The 19,880-nt window shown below is 36.8% G+C and overlaps 1 protein-coding gene across 6 annotated transcripts in view; it reads left to right on the top strand.

Moving 5' to 3' along the window:
- The window catches only part of EVI5 (ecotropic viral integration site 5), a 71,669-nt gene that overhangs the window by 20,739 nt on the left and 31,050 nt on the right, over positions 1-19,880 (top strand). For 5 of the 6 annotated variants that reach the window (XM_063407503.1, XM_063407505.1, XM_063407508.1 and 2 more), the window contains 12 exons: positions 833-907; positions 1,579-1,704; positions 2,495-2,638; positions 3,614-3,703; positions 3,811-3,908; positions 5,302-5,362; positions 7,244-7,297; positions 9,611-9,643; positions 10,205-10,351; positions 16,571-16,705; positions 18,773-18,913; positions 19,441-19,599. In XM_063407503.1, the coding sequence (XP_063263573.1) occupies positions 833-907; positions 1,579-1,704; positions 2,495-2,638; positions 3,614-3,703; positions 3,811-3,908; positions 5,302-5,362; positions 7,244-7,297; positions 9,611-9,643; positions 10,205-10,351; positions 16,571-16,705; positions 18,773-18,913; positions 19,441-19,599 (1,263 nt within the window). The remainder of the gene's footprint in view (positions 1-832; positions 908-1,578; positions 1,705-2,494; positions 2,639-3,613; positions 3,704-3,810; positions 3,909-5,301; positions 5,363-7,243; positions 7,298-9,610; positions 9,644-10,204; positions 10,352-16,570; positions 16,706-18,772; positions 18,914-19,440; positions 19,600-19,880) is intronic. The other variant, XM_063407506.1, reaches the window with a different exon arrangement.

The following is a 19,880-nucleotide window of genomic DNA, read 5'->3' as shown; positions in this document are numbered from 1 at the left end:
TAAACCAAAGACATTGGAATGGTTTAACAAATCCCATTTTAGTTTCAGTGGCATTCCTGTAAGTTTTTTTATGTGTCACAAAGTAAAACCAAGTTGGCACCAGAACAGAGTCACATACTGAGTGCAGATAGTAACGGAATGGAGTGTGCCATGAGTTAAAGTAAACTGCATTGCTCAGGACAAGAACAGTGGCACTCAGAACTCGTATCCAGTGTGCAGGTATGTCTGAAGGGCACGGGGCAGCAGCAGTGGCAGGTACAAGCTAGTGTGCAGTTGTTCCAGTGCCCAAAGACAGAATGAAAATGCCAATGTAGTATTGTTTGCATTACTTAGTCTTCAGTAGAGGTCTGAAGGTCAGACTCTTCCATAGAACATAGTTTCAACAGAAAATTTGGCAGGTTTCCAAATCATAATAATTTCCATAACTCTAAAACAAAGATGCCACCTGCATGGAGATGACCACATTTCATCTGTCTGTAGATAAAACTGCAACACATGTTTTTTCTGAAGACAACTTGTTTCCATATCTGGTCTGTCTCCTATAAAAGTAGAACTTTTTGAGATTTGTATGCCGGTGGTAACTGCAGATGAAAACTGCCTGTGGTTTTGGTAGGTATGCCTTCATTTTAGCTTTGTAGGTGCTCAGAGAGCAGAGTTTGTAGCAGCAGGTAGAAACTACAGTGTCTGACTAAAACTCCTGGATGGGATGTCTGCCCTTGGTGGGTTTGGGGAGAGGAAAAATAAGTTATTAACAAGATAGCAGGATGAGCTATGATTAGTTTTCATTGATAATGAGGTTTTAATTGTTGAGAGTTTTAACTTTATTTCCCAGGCTTACTCTCTGGTGGATCGTGAGGTTGGATACTGTCAAGGAAGTGCTTTTATAGTTGGATTACTGCTTATGCAGGTAAAAATATTTAAAAATATGTGAAACTCTACAATCCATGCTAGAATGCATAATATGCATTGTGGTGGTTTATTGGAATTTTTTGCAATGATTTTCTTTCATAATTTTGTTACAATGGAGTTGTCAAGGGCAGCTGTTAGTCTGGAAATCAAATGAAATTTACTTTGTGACATTCTATTTGCTAAGATACTGTATTGGAGTGGGGGAATGTATTTGTTTCTCAGAGCTAAGGTAGGATTGCAGGCTTGCAGGCTATTTTGGTGAGTGATATTTCAAAAATAAATGAACTTCTCATTTCTATTACAGGAATCCCCTTAGAGTTCAAATGGAACTGAACAGTTGATTTGTTTATTTTAAAGCTGCCTTTGTATTATTGGTTTTTGGTTTATGGCAAAGTAGGGTATATAATAAGAAATTTAAAGACCTCCATTTCAGTTTAGAAATTATTTGCTAGAATGTAATATATACAAATGTTTGTTGGAGTAATTGGCTATAAATCCCTTAAAAAAAATAAAAACCTCATAACAAACAAACCAACAACCAAAAAAACTCTGCTGCGTGCACATGCACACACACACAAAACCCCAGCCCTAAGTCCTCCCAGGCTTTTACTCTGATATATTGCTGTATTTGTCCAGAGTTTTTACTGTGCTTTTTTATTTTTGATATAGATGCCAGAAGAAGAGGCATTCTGTGTGTTTGTTAAATTAATGCAAGATTACAGACTACGAGAACTCTTTAAACCAAGCATGGCTGAACTGGGCCTTTGTATGTACCAGTTTGAATGCATGATACAGGTACATACAAAATCTATCAAACTTGCTCTTCAGTAACCATTAATAAGGAACTTGGGAGTTACAGCTCATGGGCAGGCATGTCTGTTGGCTAACAGGCTCTACTCTTGACAGTAGAACTTCAGAAAGAAATGCATGTGGCTCTGTGAGCAATTTTTTTTTAACCTTTGGCAGACAGTGACTGGTTTTAAACATTGAAGCATGAAGATTTATATTGCTGCAGTTTAAGCATATGAATGTTTAGTTCTGTTTGGACTGAAGACTCTGAATGTCAAAGTCTTCATAGTCAATTTATAGTATCTTAAAAGATGAAAATTGGTAGATACCCTCATAAGTAGAATTGAAATTGCTTTCAGATTGGAATGCAGGTTCTTCCTGGTCAGGCTGACAGGGAAAAATAGGTTTCTGTTTTGTGATCCAGTTTCTAACATGCTGATCAGGGGTGAGATACCACATAGCCTTAGATTTTGTCAGCTCTTTTTAGTAGCCCACTTTGGATATTACTCAGGGATTTACAAGCTTGACTTCCCTGTGGGATCAGGAAGTGTTTTAGTTATCTGCTTTGCAGAGTAGACATTCCATAGGATGTTTTGTATTGGGACTTTTGTTGCATGGTTCTTGATAATGATGGTATGACTATGTCTTTCCTAGTCCTGTTGCTAGTACAGACAGCTGCTGTCTGTACTAAGTATCAACTATTTTCTTGTTTTCAAAATTTTTAAAAGCATGTCTGCACTAAAACTACAAGCAGAAGCTTAACAAACTTGTGTATTTTATTGCTCTTCTTTTCCAGGAACATCTTCCAGAGCTTTATGTGCACTTTCAGTCTCAGAGTTTTCACACTTCTATGTATGCATCGTCATGGTTTTTAACTATATTCCTTACAACTTTTCCACTACCAATTGCAACAAGAATATTTGATATCTTTATGTCTGAGGTAACTACTAAATAGTAGTCATATGTTATATTTCAAGAGTAGCTGTTGAAAGCAGTTATTTAGGTAGTGGTATAAATCCCATTATGATGGACAAATCTCACAGTCTTGCTTTTACTTTCTTATGCTGATGAGATTATTTTAAGGGAAGGTGTCTGTGTGTGCAGTTTGTCAAGGAAGAGTAGCTAAGTCTCTGAATGTTGATATTGTGTGTAGTTTTGTGCTCTAAGCCTGTTGAAGTGTTCCCAAATCTGTTCTTTCTGGATGCAGCAGGGACTTCCATTCCTCAATATTATGGTGAGTTTGCAGTGGAAACTAATGTTGCTTTTGGGCCAAAGTGAAAGTTCATTGAGGATATGCAGGCCAAGGAGTGGGAGTGTGAGTTCCTTTTATTGTCCACATGACGATCGGTGCCAAAGGAATTCAGTGTCATTATCACAAAGACACCTATGCCATGTTTAGGATGAGAGCTTTGCATAATTGTAACAAATCATAGCTTATGTTTGCTCTGCAGTCAGCTTTTAGAAAGCAGTAAGTCAAAGGTGGATCCTTATAGCTCCCCCTCAGGAAAGTCCAAGATGGGATTTATAGAGAGACTTTTTTTTTTCCCCAGTAGTTTAACTGCATTGTACTGTGTCTGAAATTAAAATGGCTTTTTTGAGAAGTCCTAAGGATTTTTCTAGTAGATATACTTAAAATGGTTGTTAGAGCTGACCTAGAGAATTCCTGTCACTCGAGGTTTTGCCTCATCTCTAACCTCTCTGAGGGAGATGTCTGGCATCAGGACAAACGGACAGACTTCTTGTCCTTGGAACTAAAAAAGAAACACAGAACCAATTTGTTGATAGATTTTTTCCGTAGCTCTCTTATTTGTGCTTAGTTAGGTGAGATTTCCAATGTAAGTATATAGCAGAAAAACTCTGTACTGCTGACCGTGCCATGAATAATTGTTGGATATTTTTTAACTTCTCTTTTCAGGGTTTAGAGATAGTATTTCGAGTAGGTTTAGCACTACTTCAGATGAACCAGGCAGAATTACTGCAACTTGACATGGAAGGAATGTTACAGGTAAGCTGTGGTTATAATAATTCTAAGAGATATCTGAAATGTGTGGGGTGTGTATATTTCCTTGCAGCTGTTAATTATATGTAACCTTGTCCTCTGATTGCTTTTAGCACTTTCAAAAGGTCATTCCACATCAGTTTGACAGTGGTCCAGACAAATTAATCCAAGCATCTTATCAAGTCAAATACAATGCAAAAAAGATGAAAAAGTAGGTATTACATTTTGAGAAAATAGATTATACTGTTGCTGAGTTACTGTTTGTTTACCCTCAGGAATTGTTATTCAGTGTTTTATTTTGAATTTTCCATCTTTACATTTCTTTGGGGTTTTATACTACATAAACAGTTAAAACCGAAGTTCTGCCTGCAAAAAATGATTCTAAAGTGGTATTTGCTATTTTTTTTAAATATAATAAAGTAACATCTCATTTACAAAAATAACTAAAAAAGCATTTGAATAAAACTGCAAGTTATGGAGAATTACAGCACTTCAGTAAAAAAAAGAACTGAATAGGAAGGCTGAGTAGGGGGTGGTTTTCTGGTGGGAGGGGAGATTGCTTTTGTTTTTTTCAGGGTGAAGCAGGGAAAGGAGATGAAACTTTTATGATCTGGCCTAAATTTTAAAGATTTTGGTTCTCAGGAACTGGAAGAATAATCACGGTGCTAAAGAGTGCATTTATAGTCAAAATCAGTGCTGTTTAAAATATAAATGGATAAAACTTTGTAGTAACATTGACAACAGTAAAACAACTTTCATTTGGGGTTTGAAATCTTGAGAATACCACTACTGGTTGTTGTTGTTGCTAAGGTTAGTTGCATGTCTCTCCTGCCTTTGGCAAATTTAGTTTTGATTAGCCAAGCTGTGATTTGCCAGGGTTGAATTTGGTGGGTCACCCGCTGGTTGTGAGTATCGTATGTTCATTGTTGCACTGCAGGTTGTGCCCAGGCTCTTCCAAGCTGAATTTGTCAATCTTTATCTTTTTCTTTTCTGTCAGCAGCCTATAATCAGTAGAGTGAGCAGTCTTCTCTAAAAAGGAAGTAACAACAAAGCTTTCAGGAAAAATATTTTCTTTGCAAACCAGTATAAGTGTATGTAGTTGAAAATCCTATCATTCCAAGTCTGAACTTCCTCATTTGCTGCCTTCTGTAGAGACATTGTTATCTCAGCTTGTGGGGTTTTCTTGCTGCCTTTTTCATTTGGTTTGCTGGGGAGAGGCTAAAATTGGTTTATATTTAAGGTACTTTTCTCAGATTTCTTTGCATCTTTTTCTTCTAGGCTTTCTAATGTCTGATTTCTTTTGCCAGAATCTATTGAACTGATGACTGTGTTACATAAAGGGGTTATTACAGAGTAGCTCCAAACTGCTGCCACTGTAAGGTATCCAAGCAAGCTCCTGCACTTCAGAGTGCTGGTTCAGTCTGTTCATATCTACTGAAATATGTGTTTATATTTAAGGTCCAGTCTAAGCATTACCAGGAGTGCATTTCAGAGGAAATATCAATAATCTGTATCTCTGTTCTACTGTTCTTTGTTAGGTATTACACCAACAAGTAAACTATCCAAAATGTGTCTGATCATAATTTACTATTTCTAATTTTTAGGCTAGAAAAAGAGTACACTACAATAAAGACAAAAGAAATGGAAGAACAAGTTGAAATTAAAGTAAGGAACCCTCAACAAATTTATTTATGAATAAATTAAATTCCTAGATGGGGTTACATGTTTGATCTCTGCATGTAGCAGGACATAACTAAGGTCCCTAATTTCTTTTCCTTCAGCATTTTTATTTTGGGATGTCTGTTCATAAAGGACACCTACAGTGAAATTACTGAGACTTCTGGTGGACATTAAAAAAAAATCTTTGAGGGCTTGCTGTACTTACTTTTGTAGTATTTCATGCTGACAAAAGTTTAATAACAGGTGGCCTCATTTATCAGAGATTCCAAATATGCTGGTTTAGATGTAGGTGCTCCACACATGAGGTTTGTATGATACTTGTTAAGATAGACTTCATAGAGTGCACTTGAGTGGTTTCTTGTTCATTTTGAGATCTTGATTTTTCTTATGCATTGGACCCAAGCTGTGATATCTTCTGTTGCAGTCACTTTTTCTTTTGGAGCTTTTGCAGTTAATACAGACTGGGGGGAAAAAGCCAAGCTGCCAGTGGAGTTTATTTTCCCTTTTTACTAACTGACCTACTTCCTGTATGTACTTAATCACTGCATCTTTTTGCTTTTGTGACATAAATAGGCTTTTGATGCTTTTTTCCCTATTTCCCTTTTTTTTTTCACAGCATGTTGTTTGATCTGGATTTTCTTCCTCGTGTTTTTAGCCAGTTTTTTGAGAAAAGACAGTGGGAGAAGTGATGTGCAAGTGTATTATGTAAACCTTTGTTGAGGGAGCTGGTACAGCCTTCCTTCTTCCTGTCCACTGCTAGTCATTTTGCCTTTCAATATCAGTTTTTAAGGTGTCAGTTCTTCAGAAAAAGGACTGTGAGATGCACCTGGGAGCACAAAGGTATTAGTTCAGGCAGTTTGTTATTGTACCAGGCAGTGAGGCAGTTAGCAGCATGAATACCTGCTGTACAGCAGCTGAAATCAGATTTGCAGGGCTCAAATGACAGCTCTCTGCAGAACAGGACAAAGTAAGACCATATGAAAGTCAACTGTAACTTCAGATTCTAGTATATGAATTAATTTCAAATAATTTCCTGCTTCTTGCCACCATCCCCCACCCCCAAAAAGAAGAAAACAAAAAAACTCCCCAAAACAAAATCCACAAAGTCTACCTCAACATAAAAACTACCAAAAAACCCCAACCAAACAATGCAAAGTTATCTGTTTCTAGGCCCTGCTTTGGGACATATGTAAATACTTTCTGACTTAGCAGAGCTTCTTAGCAGAAGAAACTATTTTAGAGGAGATAGAAAAACAAGCTTAGTTTGAGTTTGCCTTTTAGCCTGGCAGAATAAAGCATTTACTAAACTGATATCCCATGCCCTGTTCTGAGGGGTATGGATCTCTTCTATCTGAATCCTGACTGCTAAAATTTACAGCAAGTGCACTGGTAAAGTATAAAGTTCAGTACAAATCTTTCTTACTTCTGGGGCATTTGAGGTAATTCTCAGTATAACCTTACAGATTAATATAAGTTCTTGTGAGGAAATGGAAGGAAACCTTGTAGCTGCTTCATTAGCCTGTCCTAATGCAGGGAGTGCCCTTTCATGTCCCTTAACCATGAAGACTTTGTCTATGAAGGAGAGGCTGGCAAGTCTGGTGTGGGGTTAAGCCCCATGGTTTAGCTGCAGAATACAGCTTTCAGCTAATGCAACATAGATGTTTTCACATAACATGAGATGTGTGTTTAAACTCATTTTGAGCTAGTACATAATATGAAAGGATGTTAAGAAGGTCACTCATTTTTTTTGTACTTATATTGATTTTCATGCATGTGATGAGATAAAGATTTTTTAGTTTGCTTTGCTTTTATCAGACTTTCAATTCATAACTTGAGCAATGGATTTGTGAACTGTTTACCTTCCAGAGGTTACGAACTGAAAATAGACTCCTAAAACAGCGCATTGAAACACTAGAAAAAGTAAGTATGTTGGGGATTAGATATAATCTCTGTTAATTTAGACTTTATTGATGGCAATTTCATTACATGAAATTGGAATCTCAGAATTATAGTTTACTCTTTTCCTAATAATCTCTGGTGTTTACTAGCAGCACTTAGCCAAATAACATGGCTATCACCAAGCAATTAAGGTCAATGCTTTAAAGGATACGTAAGGTTATATCTGCTTCTTAGTGATTATAAAATCAAACATTTTGACATATCCAGCTTGTGTTGTATTGTTTTCTTTCTGAATTAGAAGCATATATTCAAAGTCCAGAAGACTCCATGAAACAGTGGACTGATTGGTTGGAAAAGAGGTCATTGTGAGAGAATCCTCAGTTTTGAAAACCTGAAGTTGCTTGGTGTTTTTATGTAGGAGCAAAGTGACAGACCTACCAATGACCAGAGAGGTGTTGCAGCATTCATCCTGAGAACAGGAACACTGCCATTCATTCGTTCTATGTAGTTTTGAGGTTTTGTGGCAGATTTGGGTACATGATGGGGAGAATATCTAATGACTTACTTCATACGTTTAACCTGGAGTAGAGTTTTGTTAGGTTTTTTTGTAACTGACTGAAACTTCAAAAGTATGTGTGGAGACTGCTGTAGATACATTGCCAGCTGTTCCCCTGTGGCCTCTCTGTGTCCTGGTTTCACACTTCCCGTGACACATTGCATCTGAGCTGCTCTGCTCAGGAATGAGAACGTGCCTGTCCATCTCAAGCACAAACAGGGACAACCTTTCAACAAATGGAACTGAATGCTCTTGTGAGTTGCAAACAGTTGTTCATGTTCCACAGGGAAGAAAATGGTAACCTGTCAATTAAGAGTGACATAATCGAAAGATGGCAAACTTCAGATGTTAAACCCCATTGCAATTTCTTGAAAAGCAGTCCGTCTATATCAGATTGTAATTAACTGATTTCAGAATTTAGTTTGGAAAAGATGCACAATAAGGATGCATTGTGAAAGCTGTGACCAAAACTACAATTTTATAAACATTGTTGTTTCTAGTATTGGAGATGTATAAAATGAATGGAAAAGAGTAGGCTCTCTTTAAGAAGGTTGAAGCTGTAATAAATAGTTTCAAAGCCCTTGGCAAATATATAATAGTTAATATCCTTGTTTTATATTTAACTTGTAGGGGTTTGAAACCTTTTATTTTTTGTTATGAAGTTCATGATGAACTGCCAGATGCTAGTGCTTTTGCAAATTCTGTACTTAGAATTTCAGAATTCACCTTCAGATTATCCCAATCTGATTGGAATCAAAACAATTCAAAATTGGAAAATATTATCTATTAATAAAATTTCTGAAGATCATTATCATTACAGCATTTGAAAAACATCATAAAGTGTGAAAAATACATTAAGTTCTTCTGTTGGAAACTTACTTTTAAAATATTTTTCCATCATTCAAACCCATCTGATTTAGTTGTGATTTCCTTAGCATACCTTAACTTCTAAGTAATAGCTCTTATCTACTGGTTTGAACTTCAGTTTTAATAAAAGTTTCAAGGATGAAGAAGGTCTATTAATAGATGTGTTTCTCTGTTGTAGAATGTTCAAAAAATGAGTGGTTTCAGGGGTGATAAAATAGAAATTAATTAAATGCAACTGCAGGATGATTGGGCTTTGTGCAAAAATGGAATTTTTTCTTGCCAAAGTTTGGCAAGGAAAGACTCCATGAAGTGCTCAATGAGTTACTGCAAGGGTTCAGTAAAACGGAACATGAGGTGTCACAGTTGGCATTTCCTCCCTGTCTGTCAGTTAGCCATTTAACTTCCCTGCTTGGTCTTAGTGGAAGCTGTAGTTGTGCATGAGAGCCTCAGTGCTTAGTGGAATTCCCTCTGTGCTCAAATTGTGCCTTTGTTTCATGCAGTGGGGGACTGTAGATCGTGTCTTGCATCTGTCTATTCGATCATGTCAGAGAATGTTTCAGTAACTTTCGTTAATTAGGGAAGCAAGCCATTCAAATAAAAACACACAGTCTCCTGTAGGTGAATTTTAAATGTTACAGAAATCTGGCTTTGAAACCTTTTTGTATCCAAAAGATTCAAAAGATGGGCTGTGTTAAATCTGTTGCAGAAAAGGCTGCTTCCTGGGACCTTTGGGCTGAGTTGCCTTCATTTATATGATGAGTTGTTAATTTTGCAAAAAGAGTTTGCACAGAAAATGGGTAGAATTTGGGCATTTTCTTTCTATCAGCTCTTGGTCTTTTTTGTCTCTATTGTCAGCCCCTTGTATTTTGGTTTCCCTTTTCCTCATTCCTATCTGAATTTTTCCTTTGTAGGAAAGTGCTTCCTTGGCAGATAGATTGATACAGGTATAGTCTTTTAGTCTTTTACTGTATGACTCTCTTCCTACTCATAAAAAACCCCATCTGCTTTAATGCATGCATATTTGCATGCTGTATTCTATCCCTGCTTTGCTGATTTGGAATAAATACAGAGCTAATACATCTTGCTAGAAACTTGTTTAATTTTGTTTACTAAAAATATATAAACCAAATACCTGCACGTTACAGTAATTTTCCTAACCTATTGTAATTTTTTGTACAAATTCCTGTGGCAAATGGATTCTATGACACTGTATTAACAATGAAATTGAATATTCAGAACTTCAATCTGTGCATGTACAACTGAGTAATAATGCATGAAAGCGATTTTATTGAATGCAAGTACAAAACTGTGCTTGCTAAATGGATGCTGAACTTCGTAATAAATACTAAAGCAGCTGTTTAGTACTACTATGTCCTAAAATTTCTACCAATTGTACTCTGTGCTGTTTGCAAAACCAATCTGATGAAATAAGCAGCTAAGCATCACAAAGGCAGTTTTCCTTGGATTTGTCATCAAGTGCTTAAAAAAATAAATTATGTCCTAAGGGACAAGTGACAAGGGCCCAGGAGGCTGAGGAAAACTACCTCATAAAACGGGAGCTGGCCACCATCAAACAGCAGAGTGATGAGGCCAATACTAAACTGGAGCAAGCTGAGAATACCATCAGGGAGCTCCAGCAACAGCAGCAATGGGTAAGGAGCCTGGCAGCACATCATCTCATCTTTTTCACCCACATGTGTTTAATTTTCCTCATCATTACATGACATGGTCACTGTGCTGTCTTTGTAAACCCCTGTTCATTGTGATTTGCATTCTCAAAATTACATAAATTGGATTAAATGAAATTTTGCTCTGTTCTACTGGTAGATGAGATTCATAACCCTGGATAGGTGTAAGTTATGAGTTAATTAAAAAAACTGGACAACATACCCACAATGAAACACACAAAGCAAAAAAACCCCAATAAACCACAGACCAACCCTAAACCCTTCCACCACAAAAGAAATACTAACCAAAAAACCACACGTACAACCTCTAATGCTAAGAATCTAGTCATTGCAAGTTGTGTATTCAGTCTGAATAGTCAAATTTAAGAATTGATTCACAGTGCCCTTACCTAGTGTAGTTTAAGTCAGTTTCTTTCATGTTAATGTTCTATCTACCTGTATTTGTTTTTTTCCCAATATGCTGAAATTTACTGTTTGCTGAAGTAGAAGACTATTGTCCCTGATTTTGTAACTACAGAACTTGGTTTGAAAGTGTGGGTTTATGTGCAGATGGAGCAGGAAAATATTTTAGTAGCCTTTTATAAAAGGCTGTATTGTGCTGTATTTGTGTGTACTCTGTGTTTTAGGTAGTAAAATGTTCAAGACTTCTGACTTTTGCTGTAAGACTGAAGTTACTTCCCCTAAGACACTTAAAGGGTTCAGCATCTTCTCTTTGAGGGGACAGGGGGAAGCATTTTAGCATCTTCACTTGCTGAATAAACTGAATAAAATGTTGATGTGAATATCTTCATATTGTTTTAAATAAGTGGTATCCAAGTACCTGCCTGGAGTCTTGGGAATCTCAGGTGTATAAAATATGACTTAATAGAACTAAGTACTGCAGCTGCTTACCAGGTTTCTTCATGTCAGTATGGCAGTTTGTTTTATATGTCTTCCACCAAAGCTCTAGAAATACCTGTGTCTCATATTGCAAGGTAAAGATGAAATTTACTATTAGACTGAAAAGAAATCACAACTTAAATGCAACGTTCTAGAACTAGTTTATTATGTCTGTTTAATGCATTTCAGCATAAAAAAGATACGTATTTTAGAGCAGTTGTAAGAGGGATTCATGAGCTGTTACTCTCTCATGTGAAATACTGGTTTTTGTAGACCTTGAACCATTTCTTTAGGGGGAATAATATGAAGAAATTATGATTAGCAAGATGGGGATGGTCCAGTAATGCTTTTCAACATTTTTAGATATATTGTAATCTTTCAAGTGAAATGCAATGAGATGCATTTATAGGCTTGGATATGCAGCTGTTTATTGTCTGGTTACAATAGTACACACACCTTTGGAATGTGTTTTTTAGAGGCATCCATATTAATGAGCTGTATGCAATTAAAAGTAATTAGAAGACTAAGATGCTATATTTATTTATTTGTTAATTGGTGGGAATATGGCTTTTAAAGCTAATGCCTCTAACTGTGCTGAGGGCCTTACTGAGCAGGAATGATGGGGAGGCCTGACAGGTTGCCTAGCTATGGGAACTGATCCTGAGAAACCTTAACACAGGTAATAACTGTGGATTGTGAATTTGGCTGGGTTGGATTTGAGTGCAGACTACTGGACAAGTACTGTGGGAATGGAGAGTAAGTGAATTGATGAGCACACTTCCTTCTTTCCATGCTTGCAGCATTGTTTTCCTCCGCTTACATGTGGACATGGCTGTAGGAAGTTGTCTGACTGTGTGTGGAACCAGGACTATAAATCCTTATTGTTATATAGAGATTTGTGCCTAACAGCTGCCTCATCCTGAAGTGCAGGGAATAGCACTGCGGCTTTGAGACCTATCTGAGTTAGATAACGTGGTGGAAGTGTTAAAATGGTTTAAGTGAGGAGCGTTCTGTGTTCTGCTGCACAGTAAGGCCTGTAACTGAGCAGGCTTTTAATCCTTTCCAAGCGTGCGTGCCTTTAGGACGCCACCTGGTGGGAACGCGCGGGTTTATTTGGAATTCTGGCATTTTACTGTGCACTGGTAAATTTTTTGCCACTTGTTAGTGCCAGTAGCTTTGTTCTTGACAATACTCCTTTTCAGTATTGTATTGCAAGTATCTGCTTTAATGTTTTCTTCTCTAATTATTTCAGCTTTGTTTATTGTTAGCAAAAATTATTGCACTCTAAACTTGTAAATCATTGCATAGTTTATCTGTGCTTATTTAAAGTTACATCTATTGTATATATTTTATCAGCTACATCTTTTTCAGTCTTGAATAGTCTGTTTCAGCATGATAAGCACTGTAATGTTTGGATATGAATCTCAGAATAGAAATGTATGAAAGGAACTGCCTAAGGGTACTTGCAACTGCCTCTTCTGAACAACACTGTGGGATTAAAAAACCCCACTGTTTTGTTGGTAGCAAAAAATTATCTAAACAATAGTGTTTTTAAGAAGGTTAACATATTCTCTGTAAAAAAGTTGTGCATTTGAATTTGAGTATTATCAAGGGTTTGTGGTATCTGTTCTATGAGTTTGGATAGCAAGGTTGGATGGCTTAAGGGGTAAGTATTGAGGGTACTTACTGGATTTTTGTCTGAAGAAATTCACCCCTGCAGCACTTCTGAATACAGAGATGGGTAGAGGAGTATTCTGGTGATCGAAGCCCAACACCAGAAGCCCAAATTACATACAAGTTTATTTTTTCCTGTGCTAAACTATTTATAGGGAGTTTTTAGTTGAACAAGAATGACTTCATTATGAAGTGTGGAGTCTACTTAAAGAGGTAATCATTATACTAATGAATGATACGAATCTCTCTTTGGCTTGTCTGATATTTAAATGTAGAAGCTTGCCAAAGGCAAGCTGTGCTGGGTTACCAAATGATTAAGAGGAAGGTGGCTTCTTCCTCATACTACTAGTAAATCAAGAACTGCATAAAGGAAGTTGTGCCTGACTTGAATGAAATACAGAGTTTTCTTTTGAGGCATGCAAAGGGCAATGGCATTTGAGGAGTCAGGGGAAAGGGTAATCAGCCTGTTGTAACTTACTCCTGATAATTGTGTGCTGAAGGTTTTGTTCTCTGTTCTCTTCCCCTTGTGTTTCTAAATGAAAAGGGTAGCTTCTTGCTGGATGTAAACACCTCCAGAATGCAAATCTTGTCTTTCCCTGTGACACTGTAATTGTCAATGATTACCCAGCTCATCAGTCTGAATGCTTTAAAATTGAATCTGATAAATTGAAAGTTAATCAAGCTAAAATTAGTTCACATCTTATTTTTAAATAGGCTCTTCAGCTATATTATGTGAAGATAGAATTTTAATTGACTAAGCATTCAGATGGAAGCATATGCATTTTGCAAGGTAATTTATAGTGATGTATTTGGTTATTGTTACAGCAACTTCGTAATGCAGTTTCTTTCAGGAACTCATGCTAAAATGACTGATAATATTTAAGAACATAGTAATTGATATTGGGAATATATGCCTGTAAATGAGTATTGTAACTTTATGGAAGGCCTCGCTTTATTTTACACTACATTTCCTAATACTGTGTTCCAATTTGCAACAAAAAAGCAGAAATAAAGAATACTGTATCTAGGGAAGTACTACAATTAGTGCTTAAATGTGTAAACAAAGCTAGCTGGGAGCTGCTGAATCGTCTGTTAATTGATTTCAGTTTTGTGTACTGGAGAAACACTGTGTAATTATATTTGTCATCAGCCAAAATAATATTTGGTACAGTTATGCTTAAGAAAAGTTGGGTGGAAATAAATCCAGTTGTAGGAAACCAAGCAAGGACATTTTTCTTTCAGAGTTAGATGGCTGTAGAACTACAGTTTTAGTCCTTTATATTATATATGTCTCTTCAACATAGGCAAGAAAGTGTCACTGTGGTTAAAATGTTTGGTGGTGCCTGAAAGTCTGTATTTGCATTGTGGCTTTTGTCAGAAATTCTGGGGCTTAAGGCAAGTATATAAAAGCGGATCTTTTTTTCTGCAGTCACTTGAAGAGTAGTTTTCAAACACTGTTTTAGCTATAAATTTGTGTTATCTTTATATATTAAATTACTGAAATTGTGCTTTGTTTTACTAGGTAGCAAAACTCATAACTTCAAATCTGTGAATCTTGATTTCTTCAGTCTGTTTTGATCTTGGCTGGGTTTTTTTTGCCAGTATATCAAGACCTGATTTAGCGTTTGTTGTGACTAAGTAAATAAGTACTCTTAACATATTCCTTAGGCAGGCAAAATCTGAAGACAGATCTAATGAAGGCATGGCTTGTTCCTCAAACTGGATTAATAACTTTTCTTATGTTCTCCAATACTAATTATTTGATAAACATCAATTAGATTTTTATAGAATACACTTACCTTATTGCAAAATCTGCATCTATTCAGTTCTTCAAATCTGCTGTTTTCTCTCAACGTCCTGGAAAACACTAGAGAACTTCTTACCTTACCAGAGAAAGAGACATCATTCCATATGTATCACAGACAGAAATCTGGAATGAAATGTAGAGTCTGTCTAAGTTGCTGTGTGTATGATGGGATGAACTTGTACAAACAGCCAGGGAATAAAAAAGAGTGGTTGCTTCTTCTGTGCCTCTGCATGATGTTACATATGGTACTTGCGTTGCTATGTGATGTGAAGCAGCTGTAGAAATGAATCAGCGTTGTCCACCATCCTCTTCCTTACACTCAAATCAGGTCTGCCTCCACTGCTTGCTGCGGCAAAAACACTGTGTGGGTTGAAAATAATATGAATTCAATTAGTATTGTATAAGGGAAAATTATTATTAATGTACTATATCTGGGTTCTCTGCGTGTTCACATGCCCACAGTATGCCAAGTGCTTAAGTGGACGGTGTCAATGACACTAAAAACTGCCTGCTTGAGCTGCCTTTGCCTTTTAATGCTTTGTACATACCCCCTTCATTACAGCTTCCTGTACATATCTACAGGAAATATAGTAACACTAAGAGTAGTGTACATTTTGAATTTGGATTGTACTGTAAGTCATGACAAAAGGTTTAGTTGGCATGCAGAAGTAGAAAAGCAAATGAAAAAATTATTTCCCTGACCATAGTTCTATTTAAATCCTTGTTTTGTCCTATTTGCCTTTTATTTGTACATAAGAAGTCAGGGAATGTCACACCCCAACAGAAGCATGTGGAACTGAAGACTTCTGTTCATTTTTTACTGTTTTTAGATGCAGAAAACTAAATTGTTTGATACAAACATAAAGTAAGACACAGCTGTATCTATAGTATAATGAATAACCTTTTAGAAGTTGAATTGTTAATTAAAACTTAATCTATGCATCCAAGCATAGTACTTGTATTTCACAATATAGTTAATGACACCAAAATATATTCAATTCTTTTCCTCTAAGTGTAATATTCAGGGTAGCTGTGTAAACACAGTAACTAAACAACGATGCTTTGAGGATTTCAACACCCACATTTTTCTTCAATCAGAAATTTAAAGGCTGATTTAGTTAGGTGCTGCCTATCAAGCAAGTTTGACAATCTGTCAAACTGACAAGTTATTTTAAAGTGACCCAGGAAAGAAATAAAAAGTGTTTTTAAACTATTGATTGGGGAGAAAAGTTAAATGAGTCTTTTGAATATAAGTGCTTCAGTTGGATACATCTGAATCTCAGAAGGAATGTATAGAGTGTGAGCAAATGAGAGCCAAGATCTGGAGTGAAGAAAGCAGCAAACCAAAGCCATTGTGCATTGAAGCATACATAGTTCTATTTCAAATCCAAGATTATGGAAGGATTCTGTTGGAGTTCAAGTGAACAGGGTTTGTGTGATACTTGTATTAACCTTGTAATTAGCTAGTCTTTCCTGAGCATCTTTTTCTGCAGATCACCAAATAATCACAGATTGTTTGAGAATCTTTCCATTTGGTTGAGAATGAGAGAAAAATATGTGTTGTGGCTTGTCAGTACTAGTAGGGGTCTGTTTTGTCAGACACATTTGGCTGTATGGAGGTGCAGTTGTTTGAGAGGCAGAGCAGTAGGGATACATTTCTTTGCACTCTGGATTGATATTAGTAGATTTGTACAAGGTAAGCACTTACCCTGGTATTCCTGATCTTAAGCATTTGAATGTACTTTTCCCACCAAATCTGGTATATAAAACCCCTTTCAAACAATCTGTACTTCATACTAAACATATTTCTGCAAACTTTGTAGCATAAATGCAGTTCACGATACAGTGAAGACTTTGTGCTACAGCTGGAAAAAGAGCTGGTCCAAGCCAGGCTGAGTGAAGCAGAATCCCATTGTGCCCTGAAGGAGATGCAAGATAAAGTTCTAGAGATGGAAAAGGTAAATCAAACCAGGACCCTCTATATAGAACAGCACTAGAAACAGACTACAGGTCCCTGTCATTCTTTGCAGAATTGTGCTCTAGAACCTTCTCCTCTATGCTTCTGTGACTGCAAGATGCTTTTCAAACCTGAAAGTACAACAATAAAACTAAGGTCTGTTTGCACTGGGAAAGGTTTGTGAATAACAGATCACTTTTCTTCTATTCCTGAAACCTGCTGTAGTGGAAAACTTGGATTCTGGTGAAGTCTTGTCAGGAAGCATCAATAGTTTCAAAATTATATCTTGCAACAAGAGCAGTGAGCTTAGAGCGAGCATTGAGATTATGTGAAACTAAATAGTTTGGGAGGGGAAGAAGAAAGGGTTCAATATTACCATTCCCATCCCATTATAAGGGAATGAATCCCTTCACTGCTCAGTATCAGAATATCAAAATCTTTACTGCTTTTCAGGTGCCATGCTAGCTTGTAACTTATTGATGCCAGAGTTCAAGCTGTACTCAAACCTACTGTCAAACATTTACCTTTCTTTGAAGCAAAATTTAACTGGAAGATAAAATGGCAAAAGAAAAAGAACCCGATAACTGACGTGATATAAAGCATGCTTTTCAGATCCTATTGTACTGGCTTTGGATTTAGTTTCCTTTGGAAATTTTAATGAGCTATAGACCCAGGCTTTGGCTAGAACTTACTAGCTAGTTAGATTAACCCTCTGGAGTCAAGATTTATTTTTCAATTATCTGATGGGCTTAGTATTAGTAGTGTGGTAGTTTTTGTATATTGACCATTGGTAAGAATTCAGGATATAAAGTATTCTTCAAAATTCAGGAGACCACTTAATCTTCATCAGCATGGAGACAGCATATAATGAAAACTTATCTGTGAGGAGAAACTGGAATAGTGGGTCAGTTCCAATGTACGAGACACTCAGACATACAGTAATATTCCAGTCTGTCACAATGAACTTATGCACGTGAGAAAGTGGCTGAAGTGAACTCCCTCAGATTCCTCCAGTACAGCTCTTTACTGCTGTTAGTGATGAGTCCTGTAATCTGGGGATCTTCTGCTGAGTAACCCAGGACTTGCATGGCCATAATGGCAGCGCTGTAAACAGTCAGACACATACCCTCTCATTTCTTGTATTTGCCAATGCTCAGATCCCACGATTTTGAAACATGGGATGCTAATCAAAGACTGTTGTGCTGTGTGCTGTTACTCATGTGCTTCACTCAACTCTCAAGAAAACCTGACAACTGTCACAGTACTACACTGCAAAAACACTTGATTTTGCTGAAACAGTTACTGGGAAATAAAGCAGAAAGTGATGAAGAACAGTTCAGCTTTGAATATTTGGTGACCGATGATTTGTTGTAGGGATATTGTAGACAACCTGTCCATTTTCTACCCCTCTTGTTTTTTTCCCAGATTTCCATTATTAGGATTTCATCTCTGTTTTGCTTTTCCTGGTGTTTTCATGTTTTCTGTTTAGCCCTCTCTCACCTCTCTGCTTTTTCCTCATGTGTCTTGCATTGTTGTCTCTAAGACCTCTTGACTGGTTGTTGCTTATAAATATTAACCGATGGTTCCTTTGTCAGCATATCTATTCTCCTTTTCAAAGGCTGATGACCTACTTCTAAAAAATAAATTTTCATTTATTATTTTCCTGTAAACCTAAACAGAAGTTACAGCTTTAAGGTATAATTTCAGTTCCTTGTTTGCTTTACTGTTTATCAACTAGATGAAAACCTTTCAGATTACTCTTCATATTTTTGATGATATGTTCAAGTATTTTGTAAATGTAATGTTTTGTTAGGGATACCATTCAGGGATATCTTGAAGTCAGAATACCTAGAACCTTGTAATTTTTTTTTTTGTAGTTGGGAGTTGGAAGTTTATTTATACACACTCACTATGTCCAGAAACTTAGATTTTTTGATGGTTTTTATTTTGCAGAGGATGTGCACTTAAAGTTTTCTTAGGTATTGTTCCATGTCTATGTTTTTTGACTGGGTTTCACTAAGTATTATTTTATTCAAATACATATTTAAGAGGATGGTCCTTGTTGCAGAGGAACAGCTCCCTCCCTGATGAGGAAAATGTTGCCAGACTACAAGAAGAACTGATTGCAGTAAAATTGAGAGAAGCAGAATCTTTGATGGGTCTCAAAGAACTAAGGCAGCAAGTCAAAGATTTGGAGGAGCACTGGCAGGTATGGGTAGCAATACACTTTTAGGAATTTTTAGTTTCAATGATAAAGCAAAAGACTATAAAATTTTAAGATATTGAGATCAAGTAGAAACTAATGATTATGGATCAAACTGCTGAGGTGAGAAAATCTTTAAATTCAGCTGTCAAAAGAAGCTTAACTTCAAAAGTATGTTAGAAATTGGTGTCTAGTTGTTATAGATGGGAGAGGGCCTGTGCTACCAGCTAACTGTAATGGCAGGAGGGCAGTACCTGATCAGTACTCCTACTTTGCTAAATGTTAAAAAGGGCTAGAAATAGACAACAGTCTCAGGATATACTTGCAATTCACTGACTTACTGTAGCTGGGAATGAATGTGTTCAGTTTTTAATTGTCTGTTCTTAAAACCAGTAAGTCTCCATGGGTTTCTAGCTTTTAGGATCAACAGAGGAGCTGTAGCTATTTGTCCTCATGTAACTCTGAGACCTTAGATGAAGTAAGGAAACACCAGGAAAGATCAGGCTTTACAGCAAATCATGCTGTTTTTCTAGCGTCACCTAGCTCGTACCACTGGCAGATGGAAAGATCCTCCCAGAAAAAATGCAGTGAATGAGCTACAGGATGAGCTGATGACAGTGCGGTTGAGAGAAGCAGAAACTCAGGCTGAGCTGAAAGAGACCAAACAAAGAATGATGGAGGTGGAGACACAGGTATGTTATTGAACACCAGGGCGTGTGAATGGAGCTGGAGGTGGGAGGTTTGGTGTTAAATGGTAGATACACGATGATGATCTTCACTGCCCACAGGCAGGACTTTAGTTGCAAAATGTGGGAGGTTTTTACTTCTGTTAGGCAGGGATGGGAGAATCTAGTCCATACAGTCCAACTTTAATGTCTCTTCTTTAATCTTTTCCAGGACTATGCTTCCTGAATTTCTCATTTGGGTTAGTTGTTAGACACTAAATGTGTGTGCATCTTAATTCATTAAGTTT

The sequence above is a fragment of the Prinia subflava genome, chromosome 10, assembly GCF_021018805.1.
Source record: "Prinia subflava isolate CZ2003 ecotype Zambia chromosome 10, Cam_Psub_1.2, whole genome shotgun sequence".
NCBI classification, from domain to species: Eukaryota; Metazoa; Chordata; class Aves; order Passeriformes; family Cisticolidae; genus Prinia; species Prinia subflava.
This window is presented reverse-complemented; position numbering and strand designations above follow the sequence as displayed.